Source organism: Epinephelus lanceolatus, chromosome 12 (assembly GCF_041903045.1).
Source record: "Epinephelus lanceolatus isolate andai-2023 chromosome 12, ASM4190304v1, whole genome shotgun sequence".
NCBI lineage: Eukaryota > Metazoa > Chordata > Actinopteri > Perciformes > Serranidae > Epinephelus > Epinephelus lanceolatus.
The window spans coordinates 1,673,391-1,686,842 of NC_135745.1; the positions used below are offsets into that span (position 1 = coordinate 1,673,391).

General features: G+C 41.7%; 2 protein-coding genes across 2 annotated transcripts in view; one reads left to right on the forward strand and one right to left on the reverse strand.

The window, feature by feature from the left end:
• Positions 1-13,452, forward strand: part of LOC117271561 (voltage-gated inwardly rectifying potassium channel KCNH6-like) — a 414,055-nt gene that overhangs the window by 400,141 nt on the left and 462 nt on the right. The window contains exons 19-21 of the mRNA XM_078172846.1: positions 7,594-7,702; positions 7,778-7,926; positions 8,043-8,304. Coding sequence (XP_078028972.1) covers positions 7,594-7,702; positions 7,778-7,926; positions 8,043-8,304 — 520 coding nt within the window. The remainder of the gene's footprint in view (positions 1-7,593; positions 7,703-7,777; positions 7,927-8,042; positions 8,305-13,452) is intronic.
• LOC117271535 (junctophilin-1-like) overlaps positions 8,231-13,452 on the reverse strand; it is a 258,838-nt gene continuing 253,616 nt past the window's right edge. The window contains exon 7 of the mRNA XM_033649756.2: positions 8,231-8,284. The gene's annotated coding sequence lies outside the window, so the exon portion shown is untranslated. The remainder of the gene's footprint in view (positions 8,285-13,452) is intronic.

Genomic DNA, 13,452 nt, shown 5'->3' on the forward strand with positions numbered 1-13,452 from the left:
AGCACCTCTTATGAGTTGGTCGATACGTGCACAATCGGCTCTGTGACTGGGAAGACCCCCTTTTTGCACTACTTTGGTCAGAGCGCGCTCCAACCTTCTCAGAAAGTCTGACAGCTTTTCTCTTCACTGTTGGTGCAAGCTCCTGAAAGAAAAATACAAGTCTTCACCAGACTCAGGAGTTCCAAATGCACTTTCCAGAGCCTCTACATAGCACTCAGGGCTAGCATCCGGGTCGTTCAGCCGTACTGCCTGAATTATTTGCAGTGCTGGCCCCTTTAGGCTCTCAACTATTCTCTTTTGCTTCTCTCTAACAGAGCAGTCACATTCTTCAATCATCAAGTGGGCTTGCTCGAGCCAGTGATCAAGCCTTCCTCACCTGCAGGTGTGGGAATGTGGCCAGAAAATGTCCGAAGGCGTCGAAATGGATTGTTCTCATTGGTAGGTCGCATGGTTTTTTCTAACAGGTCTCCAACTGCTCAGATGATAGACTCAGGTGAGTTTTCCTGTGGAACATCCGTAGACAGCAAGGCATGAACATCAGTAACTGTTTTCCCTCCTCCTTCATTAGTTTGTTGAGCTTGGCTAAGAAGTCCTCAGCCGGACTTACAGATTCAGCAAATAGGGATATTTTCCAGGCTGAGCCTCCATTCAGCAGCCGAAGGTGGGGTGGTATGCGGTCTGGGTGAACATCTTGACGGCATTCACAGAGCACCAGGCTATTGCCTGTTTCAGTGTCACTTTGTATGTCCCTTACTTTTACTCTTCCAAAGGCCTTCACTGACTGAGCAGCATCTTCAATGTCTGATTTGTCAGTGTCAGTAGGAACGTCATGCAGTACAAAGGCCCAATGTGAGTCTATACCCATCTCACTGCATCAGCTACTAAGCTTAGCTGCTATTTGAGAATCTTTCTGGGTAGCCATTATACTAACCCTGCTGCTGGTGTGTTAAGCTGTGTAATTTTGAAAACAAAGTACCCTTTAAAGGACGAAATTAAAACAATAAGCATGGGAAAATCCCAGCAGTGCCTCCATTTTATGTAACAGCCATCCCATGTACCTATGGAAGGCCGCCTGGATTCTCTTGTTGAATTTAATAATGATTTTCCCTTTTAATGCTTATAACTAAAATATGAATTATTTAAATGAAACACCACACAATAGTACTTAAAATGCAATGTTAGTTAAGATTTTCTTAGTTCAAAATGAATGACAAAAATCACTCTGGTTCAGTGGTGAAATAAAGTTGAACAGAAATAATACCCTGTGTCAATAGTGTTCATTCACTAAGGTTTGTAAGAAAAATAAAATTAGAAAAATAAACTAACAATATTGTGGCCAACACACTCACACACACACACACACACACACGCTCTGCAACAGTCTCAAACAAAAGTACACAAAACCCCCCATTGTAGGCCTGAGTCGTAGCTGGTGTGCGTTGGGCCTAAAAACCAAATGGCCGCTTCACTTGTAAACAAGCGGAAAATAAAAGGCACATGCTATTATTTCAGTACTCACGGCTCCAGACAGTTCAACAGATGAGGGGACTGAAAGATGGCCACCAGAAGGGCGCAGATGCACTCACAGCACACAGTCCACCGGGTCAAACAAAATCCACAGCTTACATCACCAGGAGGGACACAGATCTCCGGTATTCCACCAGGAGCTTCGCTTCTCTCTCAAGCCATCACAATGTCCATCTCCTTCTCTTAATTTAGATAACCCAGCTAATAACCAGTCCATACACCATCTCATGCCGAATTAGCAAAACCTAACGTTAGCTGAATACATCAAAGCAAAGCTAACAGAGTATACGTAAGCAAAGGACAGCATGGCCGCTAGGCTAAATGCTAACAGTTAATCACAATTAGCAATACCAGTCGGTTTTACATCGTAACACTTAGTCACAATTTTCCTAAACAGCTCACAAACTCATAATTACCTCCTCGTAGGTCACTACAGCTCAAACACCAGGTAACAGGTCGTCAACCAGTGAAAATAAGAATGTACTGCACTCCTACAAACTCCAAAATCCACTCGATAGTGATAGCTCCTTTCTCTGTCACTCTGTCACGCTGAACCTGCATCTCCTGCGCTCTACCTCAGGACGACAATAGATTATAAAATTTTTCGCCAGACCTAACGTGTGTGCCATATTTGGTGAGTTTTTGAATTTGGGAAAGGGGCCAAATTGGGGATTATATGCACATAATAATAATGATAATAATAATAATAATAATAATTAAAGCTGCAAGCAGCGATGAATGGGCCCTCGCAGTCCACGCGTGTCGGGGCATGCTGCCGTCGGGGGGCGTGCACCTAAATGTCTTGTCAGCTGTGATAAATTAAAACAATAAACGTTATCTCTTACTTACATATCCAGTATACAGGTAGGCACCCAATCCACGTATGTATTTTTCCAAAAAGTAGAAGTTGAATACATGCCCAATAGTTCAAGGTCTTCTGGCTCTTTAAAAGTTGACATGGTGTCTCTAGCTCAAAGTATGAGGGACAAGAAGAGGTTGAAAGTCGATGAGTTTTGAAGAGGATTTGAAGATTTTCCAATTTACTTCCATTCACACTAATTAGACTGCCACCAGAGCGCCACCTATTGGCCGATTTGCACTGAATTTTGCACCAACTCTCATCTGGCCATGGAACACAATCAGCAAAAGTATTGTGGTAATCAGACTGTATTTGGTAAAGATATGAAAGACTGTCTGTTTTGAACACAATGTGCAGGAATTTGTTGTTTTATATTTCGGCGCATTTTTGGCCATTTCCAGGAGTCCTAAATGAACAAACTACTGTAGTTCTAGAGATTTCATCCGATCGACTTCAAACCTTGGTCTGTCCCACCCCAAGACCTTGAAGATGAAAAGTTATTAAAAGTTTGAATTTTCGTCAATCCCTATGACCGTGGGATGGCGTCAAAGTCAGCTAAACAGGAAGTAGTTTATAACTCCAGCATACATGGTCCAATCTTGCCCAAACTTCACAGGATTGGGGACAGTCCCGCCCTGAACACATCTACATGTCAATAATTTGTGATTAATATAGCGCCCCCAACTGGCAACAGGAAATGTCATGTTTTAGACAGTAATGTACATCTCCTACAAAATTGAACAGATCCACTTCAAACTTGGTCAAAAAAGCCACAAGACCTTGATGACGCTTTATTGTGGAAACTGTGAGTTTTCGTCAGAGGGTGTGGCCATGGCCTGGCGGTGAACTTTGGTGTTTCGCCATGATGATAAACGTTGCTGCAACTTGACTCCACGTGGGCATATCTTGCCAAAACTTCACACATATGATGACAGTCCAGCCCTGAACACATCTATAGAGGAATTTTGAATCACCGTCATAGCGCTACCTACTGGCAACAGAAAGCTACTTTATACATTCTTTGATGTCCCGCTTCTAGCAGGTTAATCAGACACACAAATTTGCTAATCTAAGTCCTAAGAGCTGGATGATACTTAAAAATGAAGGTCTTGAGTTTTCATCAAACGCTGTCACCGTGGCGCCTCCTTATTCGCCATCAAACACGATGTTGTTTTGAAGGGACAAGGGATGCTTGAAAACTCACCAAACGTGGCATACACATCAGAGGTTGCAAGTCCTGTTGTCTGATGTGATTTTTGTGCTTTGATGCACCAAGATGGCTCAACAGCGCCCCCTAGAATATTTCAATTAAGCAGCCCCCAAAGCTGCTTTGACCTGCATGCATGAAACTTGGTAGGCACATGTAACACTCTATCACATACAAAAAAGCCTCTTGGAGCCATGCTCCAAACCCAACAGGAAGTCCGCCATTTTGAGTTTACTTGTGCCACTTTTTTGCATTTTTGCCCATTGCCAGGGCTTGTAAATTAATGAACTTGTCTTACAGATTTAATCAGATTTGTTCCAAACTTGGTTTATGTGAGCCTGACTACATTGTGACCACAAGTTATTACAGGAAGTGTTGAATTTTGAGGTCTCACCATGAAGAACGAAATTGCTATAACTTTGGCGTAAATGGTCCGATATCCACCAAACTTCACATGATTGATATTGGTCCTGCCCTGAACACATTTAGATAACCGTATTTCCTGATACTCATAGTGCCACCTAGTGGTGACAGGAAGTAGGTCTCATCAAACACTCATCTTTCAATTTATCTGAAAGTTAAATGCTGTGGTGTATATTTGATGTATAAAAACATGATGTATAATTAGTGCACTCTCCAACTCCCTCTAGTGGAAAGAGGAACTGATACAAAATGTGAAATATGTCATTCCAGCACTCTATCAAGGATATGCCAAGTCACTCCTGCATGCGATGTCTAACTTTGACAGAAATAAACTGACGCGCTAGAAGCTGTCCTGCCAGCCCCCCAGAGTTGCGTGAAGGTGCGAGGGCCTGTTCATCGCTGCTTGCAGCTTTATTATTGTTATTATTGGTGGGAAATTATAACAGAGGAATATATTTGCCATTTTAATATCAAGAACACTTTCGTGTTTTTGTGTGTATACAGGACGTTGTTGAATCAGGGAATCCGTGTGGACACCACAACAGTGGATCCTAATTGACTTTACATTGGCATTGTTTCCATGGTACCGGCACGTAATTTCAACCCATTACGTACTGCCACCACGGAATGCGGTGTTAAGAGCATTTTAGCATTAGCTTGAAAGCAAAAGCACATATAATTATTTTTTTTGTAAATTAAATAAAAGCTAAAAGTTAAAATGTTAAGTTGTAAAAGTTAAAAGTTAAGTTGTAAAAGTTAATTGTAAATACATTCAGGCATCAAGGGGATATATATATGTATATATATATATGGCGCATGTGTGTAAATTAACAGTCCCTTTATGCCAAAAGTCGTAAAGAAAGCAAGGGAAGAACATTTAATAAAGCTCTGGAGGGTGGGAGTGGATGAACCCGGTTAAAGAGTACGGATGGGACGCTAAAACTAAAGCGAGCGCGTCCACAAGGAGACAGGGATCATTTCATTGGTCAACAGTAAACCTGCCATTCTATTGGTTGGGGAATTTTGACAGGGTTGTTAACACAAAAAAATCCAAGAGCAGGGCAGAAATCTGAGAGCAGTAATTCTGCGAGCGCACAGAAACATTCTGAGCGTGAGGAGAAAAGCTGAAGCTCGAGCAGGAAATCTGTGCAAGCAACATGGTATCTGAGTGCGAGCTACATGGTATCTGAGTGCGAGCACACAGTTTGAGCAGAAACAGAGTAGATCTAAGCGCAAGCAGAGGCTATTTGAGTATGAGGGCAGGGTTTGAGGGACAATATTACAAAATCTGAATGTGAAATCAATAAATAATGCTCTCAAACTGATATACCACTCTCTTGAATAAAGATAGGGATAACGCCATAACTAGGCCACAAGCAGTTGAGAATGGAGTGCTCCTCTGGGAAGTTCAAAAGTTCCTCCGCAGATCTCTTTATACAAGTACCTCGAGCCTCCTTTATTTATTTATTTATTTATTTTTTGCCTTTATTCACTGATGTAACGTTTTTGTCCCGATATTTTGTGTGATATCTTTGTATATTTCTTAAATAATAATAATAATAATAATAATAATAATAATAATGATGATAATAATATTAAAAAATAAAAAAAATAGAAAAATCTTGGCTTCCGGGTCACGCAATGTGCGAGAGATGAAAATATTTAAAGTGTATGAAAGACCCGAATCCCGGCCCGTTATCCGTTTTTTCCATTTTTCATTTAAACAGAAAATCGGAAATCGGAAAACGAGTCGTTATCCGTTTTTTCGTTTTGGTTCTGGAAACAAATATTGAAAAAACAAGTCATTATTTTGTTTTTCATATTTGGTTTTATTTTGAAAACAAATGAACAAATGATACACGGGCTACAAGGGAACAAAGACAATCTGGCAGAGACATGAGGATCTGGAGGGTTTATATACACAGGGATGGCTAAGAGGATAATAAAGGGCAGGTGAGTAAGTGGCAGCAGGTGTGGTTGACGAAAGACGGGAAAACGCAGGAACACAAGAGGTCCAGGAAGTGAGTTATGTGCATATTCAATCCATACCAACTGTTGACTCCACAGGGATGGATTCTGGGAGACTAGACATCTTAGACCCATCTCCAGTTCCTAATTGTAATGTTCCGTCTGACTGTTGGACTGTTGGACTGACTCTGAAAGCCAGAGGAGAGGCTGGCTGTGGCACTTATCAGTCGGCAGAACTCCTTCCAGAAACAAGAAACAAACTAAGGCCCTCTATCTGAAACGACATCCTGTGGCAGACCATGCAGACGAAAAACATGAGACAATATGGCTTCTGCCGCCTCCTTGAACGCTCTGAGAACGCAGGGTTACTCATGGTCCCTAAAGTCTCCAAAAGTAGATCAGGAGCCAGAGCCTTCAGCTATCAGGCTCCTCTCCTGTGGCATCATCTTGCTGTTACGGTCCGGGAGGCAGACACCGTCTCCACATTTAAGACTAGACTTCAGACTTTCCTCTTTGATAAAGCTCATAGTTAGGGCTGGCTCAGGCTTGCCCTGTACCAGCCCCTAGTTAGGCTGACTTAGGCCTCGTCTGCCGGAGGAGCCCCTATAATACACCGAGCACCTTCTCGCCTTCTCTCTCTCTCTCGTATTCTATTACTGCATCTTGCTAACTCGGCCATTCTGGATGTCACTAACTCGGCTTCTTCTCCGGAGCCTTTGTGCTCCACTGTCTCTCAGATTAACTCATATCACAGCGGTGCCTGGACAGCATGACGTGTGTGGTTGTGCTGCTGCCGTGGTCCTGCCAGATGCCTCCTGCTGCTGCTGCCATCATTAGTCATTAGTCATACTTCTACTGTTATTATACACATATGACTATTGTCAGATATTAATACATACTTTCAACATATTGTACCACAGTAGCCAGAACTATAACTATAATATTATTACTTTCAATAATGTTGTTGTAAGCTACTGTCATTACCTGCATCTCTCTCTCTCTCTCTCTCTCTCTCTCTCTCTCATTGTGTCATACGGATTACTGTTAATTTATTATGCTGATCTGTTCTGTACGACATCTATTACACGTCTGTCCATCCTGGAAGAGGGATCCTTCCTCAGTTGCTCTTCCTGAGGTTTCTACTGTTTTTTTTCCCCGTTAAAAGGGTTTTTTTGGGGAGTTTTTCCTTATCCACTGCGAGGGTCATAAGGACAGAGGGATGTCGTATGCTGTAAAGCCCTGTGAGGCAAATTGTGATTTGTGATATTGGGCTTTCTAAATAAAATTGATTGAAATTATTGATTTGGGGAAAAACTTGAGTGTTTCTTTTCAAACAAGACCATGCACTGACATGTACTAAAATTAAACAAGAACATCTTTCATTTACTTTGGGTATGCCTTGGAAAGGCCTTTTAGGTGAATTTTACAGGCATGGTATTAAAGGGGGCAAAATGATTTGGTTAGGACTCCAAACACAAATTGTGAACTTGGTCTTGAGCTGACATTTACTTTGTGGGTTCCATTATCTGATTTTATTCACAATCAGCTTCTGTGAACTTTGTTAATGTGTTCAGGTTGCAGACTTAGAGTGTCTGTGTGTACCTGTCAGGTGACACCATCTCTGCAGCGAGACAGAGAGCTGCCCACAGATGTAAGAGAAGACAGAGTAACTTGGAGCAGTGTGCTGGCCACAACAGAGATGATCATAAACATACAATGTAAGACTTAGTATTCTGTTCCCCAACTGTAAAACATACAATTATCAGGGAACTGTGAACTAATTGCTTCTATAGATATGGCCCTGTGTTCTCCAGTGACGATGAAGGACAGGATTCAGAAGTGAAAAGCCCTGCTCAGACCTCCATGATTCATGCTGCTGCGACAAACACTACAAAATGCTCTGACACTGACAGGAGACAGACGACCTTTAACACTTTGTCAGGTGAGTGTAAAGATGCATTCATGGCATCTAAGATAAAACTAGACAGCAACAGAAAACTGTATATAATGGTGATGTGGTGTGGTGAGTCTCACTGTGTACACTACATGCATTCTCAGGAGTGTCCAACATCTTTACATTCTGGGGCTCAGAGAGTCATGAGGAGCAGAGATACCAGGAGGTGCCCTACTCCCACAGCCCCTCCTCACCTCCTCCTCAGCCTCCTTCCCAGCAGCAGCTCTTTGACCTGCCTTCCTCCTCCTCCTCCTCCCACTGTCCATCCAGCGGTCCTCCTCTTCCTCCTCCTCCATTTGTCATCTCTCGAAGGCAGAATGTGGAGTTAGACAATAGGCTGGAGGCACTGCAACGACAGATAACCAGGTGGGTCACAAGGTTTGATCATGTATGTCAGATTTCAAGTCAAATATCACAATACCAGCAAAATATTTTTAACAGCTTAAACTCTGGGTGCAAAGGTTGGGTGCACTTCACATCTACATCTAAACAGTACTAAGTTGTCTATATTACTTATCTATAGAACTATACATAGCCTGTGTTTGGGTTACAATAGAAAAGGTAATAAGCACTTTTAGTTCACTTTTATTCTCAATAACAAAAGAGACCAACTTGATATAGCCTACTGTTTTAAAGATATGCTGCAGACATGTTGTAATACTTCAAAAATAATACTGTTCATTTCAAAAGGTTCAGTGACCCAAATGTCTTCTACTTCACTGAAAATCCACTGTCAAAGGGCAGATTCACTAAAGGATTGTGCAGATTTTCAGGCTGCCTAACCTGCACAATTAAGACAAAAAGAGATAGTGTATTTCTCAAAGCACCCGCAAAGGGTGAAATGCACCTATAACTGTGCTGCCAAGCAGACAGTATCTCAGTGGTCGTGTGCTGTTTGCATGTTATTAAATAAGGTGATGTGCATACATTTGGTACAAAATGGTCCCTTTCCATGCAAATGAGCTTCACTGTGAAAACCAGTGTCCAGTTCACAAAGATCAGTGCTTATAGCTACACACAGTGACATTGATATTACTAGGATGTTCAGAGTATGTGATAACTGAGGTGCATTGAATGATATTTTATCTTTTATCTTTGTCTTTTGCTTCAAATCATGCTGTCTTCTTTTACATTTTGAAGGTCTGTGTTTGAAAACACCAACAGGGACAGTGATGTTGAATCCCAAATACATTTCAGTTCCTTGAGGAATGCCTTTGCACCCTGTTGGTTGGGACCTGACGCTCACGGCCTGAAAATTTCAGTTTTCTTTGTCTCTTTGTCATTGTTCTGCCTGCTGCATTCTTGGCGCAAAGGCGACATATATACTTTGCCACAGTAATTCTGCAATCAGACACAAAAAAGGGCAAATTACACTTAGCTGTGGTGTTGTTTTAGGCAGGGTACTCATTTAGGAGTCTTTATTTGCAGCGTCTGGTGTGAAAATCCTTTATGCAGGGTAGAGCAGTGCTCCTAGTGTGTTCAGCTGAATGACCCACTCTTTGCAAGGTCTTGCAGTCCTGTTTGGTGCTGTTTCCATACCAGGACGCTCTTGATTGTGCGGAAGTTGAAAATCCTCAGTAATTAAGGGAATATCTGGAATTTCCCAGGCTTCTAAGGTGAAACAGTCTCTGCTTTGCCAAAATCCCTCATGAGATGAAAATGCTTATTAGGTTAAGTCACATTTTAGTAGTTTTTAGTCATTTTGTATTTTTCCTTCATAGTTTTAGTCTTGTGTTAGTTGACAAAATTCAAAATATTTTAATCAATAAAAAAAATCACGACATTTTAGTCAACTTTTATTCATTATATTTTCTATGTGTTTTTTTGTCTTTTAAACTAATCCAGTGAGGCTAATTCATGTCATGTATCTGAAATTAGAATCAAGGCGACAGGTTGTATAAAAATTTAATTTAGACAATTTTTTTCTACAACTACAAATAATTTCGACACACTTACAAACTGTCATTTCTCCAGCAGTTTTTGACAGATATAAGGGGTGATTTACTTGCACTCACTTACTAATCATCATTTGAAAAGCTCAACATTTCTCTATTAATGCTCTCAAAAATGCTGACACCACAAATAACATATAAACAACAAGGATTTGTACCCAGGTACATTGTAAAGTCTGACTTATCCATCTCACTGTTAAGAAGCAGAAAAATAACTTCATTAAAGCCTGAATTCTTTCTTGTTTTGCAGCATGTTAGTCTGGAGGTTTAAACTTGTGTCCTCTCACAGAGTTGGTGATTAGACTTTCATCTCTGTCAAAGAAAACTGATCAGAGTTCAGACTTACAGCACAGCTACACTCACAGATAACTGAGCCTCCTGCTTGCCTGTCAAACAGCATCAACCCATAAATCTTATCGAGTCCAGACTTAGTGGAGTCCTGCGGGGACTGCCTCAGTTCGGTTAGGATGGCTGTCATTATCACACGTTCCCTCAATACCCATGCTCTACGCGTGTCATGCTGTTGCTCAGTCATCCATGGCCCTCTAACTTCATGCTGCATGCATGAACACCCGCTATTCCGCTAACTGCTCACCTATCGTTTTATAATCCTCAATCATACATCACCCATGAATATTCCATTTTGGTTATATGATCACAATTTCTATCTGCGGTTTCTCTATCTGCTGGTCCTGGGATGTATTCTGCTGTATTCATTTATTCAAGATGGCCGTGAATTAATGCAATTTTAGTGGTTCGTTTTCTTTAACCTTGTTCGCCTTATCATGCTGCTCACTCATTTACATGGTCTTCGGGACCTCACGCAATGCACAATCAAGGTTTGTGGGACCTCATGCTGTATGCACTAACAACTTAGGTCTTCGGACCTCATGTATTTGCTCTATCACGTTCTGCGGGACCTCATCCTTTATGCACTATCAACCTCGGGCTTCTGACTTCATGCAAATGCTCTTTCATGTTCTGCTTGACCTTATGCTGCATGCTCTGCCTCCCTTGATCTTCAGGACCTTATGCAAATGCCCATTATGGCAGTGAGACCTCATGCTGTATGCCTCAACACCCTCGGTCTTTGGACCTCAGCAAATGCTCTATCACGTTTTGTGGGACCTCATGCTGTATACACTAACAACCTTGGTCTTCGGATCTTATGCAAATGCTCTATCATGCTCTGTGGGACCTCATGCTGTATGCACTAACAACCTCAGTCTTCGGACCTCATGCAAATGCCCCATCATAGCCGTGAGACCTCATGCTGTATGCTCTATCTCCCCTGGTCTTCGGGACCTCATGCCAATCCTCATGCCAATGCTCCATCATGGCCGTGAGACCTCATGCCATATACCCTATCACCCCTGGTCTTCTGGACCTCATGCAAATGCTCCATCATGGTCTGTGGGACCTCATGCCATGCACCCACACCAAGGTCATTGAACCGCCTCAGAATGCCATCCATGCAACACTTAATTTTCTTTGGTCAGAGGGACCCACTTAATTTCTGTTTTGTCATATCGGACATAATTTGTGTTTGGTCGCCGGACCTTATTTTAATTTATCTGTTTTATTTAAGTTGGTCTTCCGACCTTAATTTCTGTTTGGTGAAGAGACCTTTTATTTTGTTTCGGCCTGCCAACCTTTTATTTGTTTCTACTGATGGTCCTTAGGACTCCAGCTATGGACCCAGGTCTATGGGACCTCATGCTCATACATGGTAATTTCTTTTCGGCCGTCGCACCATAATGTCTCTTTGTCAAGATGACTTAATTTCTTTTTGGTCGCCGGACCTTATTTTACTTTCACCATTTTATTTGAGTTGGTCTTATGATCTTAATTTTTGTTAGGTCTAATGACCTTTATTTATGTTTGGTCTTTTTGATTTTTTATTATTTTCCGCACTCATAGGCCCAAGTCATTAGGACCTCACACCAGTCACGTTAATCTCAGTTTGGTCTTCAGACCCTTAATTTCTGTTGCTGTCATGCTGAAAATTGCTGACTTTAATTTATTTTTGGTCGCCGGACCTTATTTTACTTTCGCCATTTTATTTGAGTTGGTCTTATGATCTTAATTTTTGTTCGGTCTCATGACCTTTATTTATGTTTGGTCTTATTGATCTTTTATTATTTTCCGCACACATAGGCCCAGGTCATTAGAACCTCGCACCAGTCGCGTTAATCCCAGTTTGGTCTTCAGACCCTTAATTTCTGTTGCTGTCATGCTAAATCTGCTGACTTTAATTTATTTTTGGTCGCTGGACCTTTGCCTTCTGTTTGCATTACATTAAATTGGTCTTCTGACCTTAATTTCTGTTTGGTCTTATGATATTTCATTTCTGTTGGTCTTTATTGACCTTTTATTTCGTTCAACGTATAGACACCACGGCCTCCAGATTCATGCCCATCCCTAGCCTCCCCTCTGCCATACGACCTTTTCACCTGCCACTGCATTCCACCCCTGGCTCCTTTTCGGTGGTTAGACCTGTCCAAGCCTCCCTCTGCCACTTTCCTTTTCCATACTTTACCTCCTCCACCCCGTTCACCTCCAGCCATCTCATCCAAGGTCAAAGATAAACCCGAAGACTCATTCGTCTTCTCATCCGGATCATCAGCACCCATCCATTTGATCCTCATCTCTTCTTCACTTCCTCTACCACCACCAGCGTCTAGACCCTGGGGGTGGGGGGGGGTGGGGGGGGTGGGGGGGGGGGGGTGGGGTGTTCCCTAATTGGCTACGGATCCATCACCCTCCTTATAGCTCACTATCTCGAAGGGGTCTAATCGCCAAAGACTTTTCACATTTTCACATTTCATTCTCATGTGCACTTGTAATTAAATATTTTCCTTCCTAACCAAAAAACGTGTCTCTCCTGATTGAAATAACAAGGCCTCCAAACCACCTTCATGGGGTATTTTAGTGTAAAGGCTCGTGATGTCAAGAGGGACATTATCTTACAAGTCATTAAGACATGAAATTCTTGTCAATTGAGTCCTTGATGTAGGCTGGCAATCTGGACAAAGGGCTTAATAAAAGTTTGACAGTGTGCAGGACTCTTTTCAATAATGTCCAGTACTCCACTAAAATTTTCATCACAAGATCTATTTTTAGCTCATCAATGTCTCATTTTCGTCATGGGAAAAGGGCTGTTGACGTTTTTGTCAATGAAATTAACACTGACTGCAGAACTTCAACCACTGCATTGGCTCCAGAGCAACAAAAAATCAAGTTCAACTACAATTCAGCTTTAAAACCCCTCAATGGTTGCACTTAATTCCCTCATGAACGAATTCCATCATGACATATAAAATGTTTTAAAGCCAAGGTTATCTTTTTAATTGTACTCTCATTCAGTTACCACAACCTATTCATCATTACAGTATAAATATTTATATACAGAACATGTTCTTGCTTAGAGAACAGTGTCTGAAGACTGCATACAGGCCTTAAGCTCTTCTTATTGTGTAGCAATAAACAGTTTCTCTGTAGCGGATTGGACATGCAACATTATAGACTCACATCATCGACTTACATCTGGTATATCTCAGTG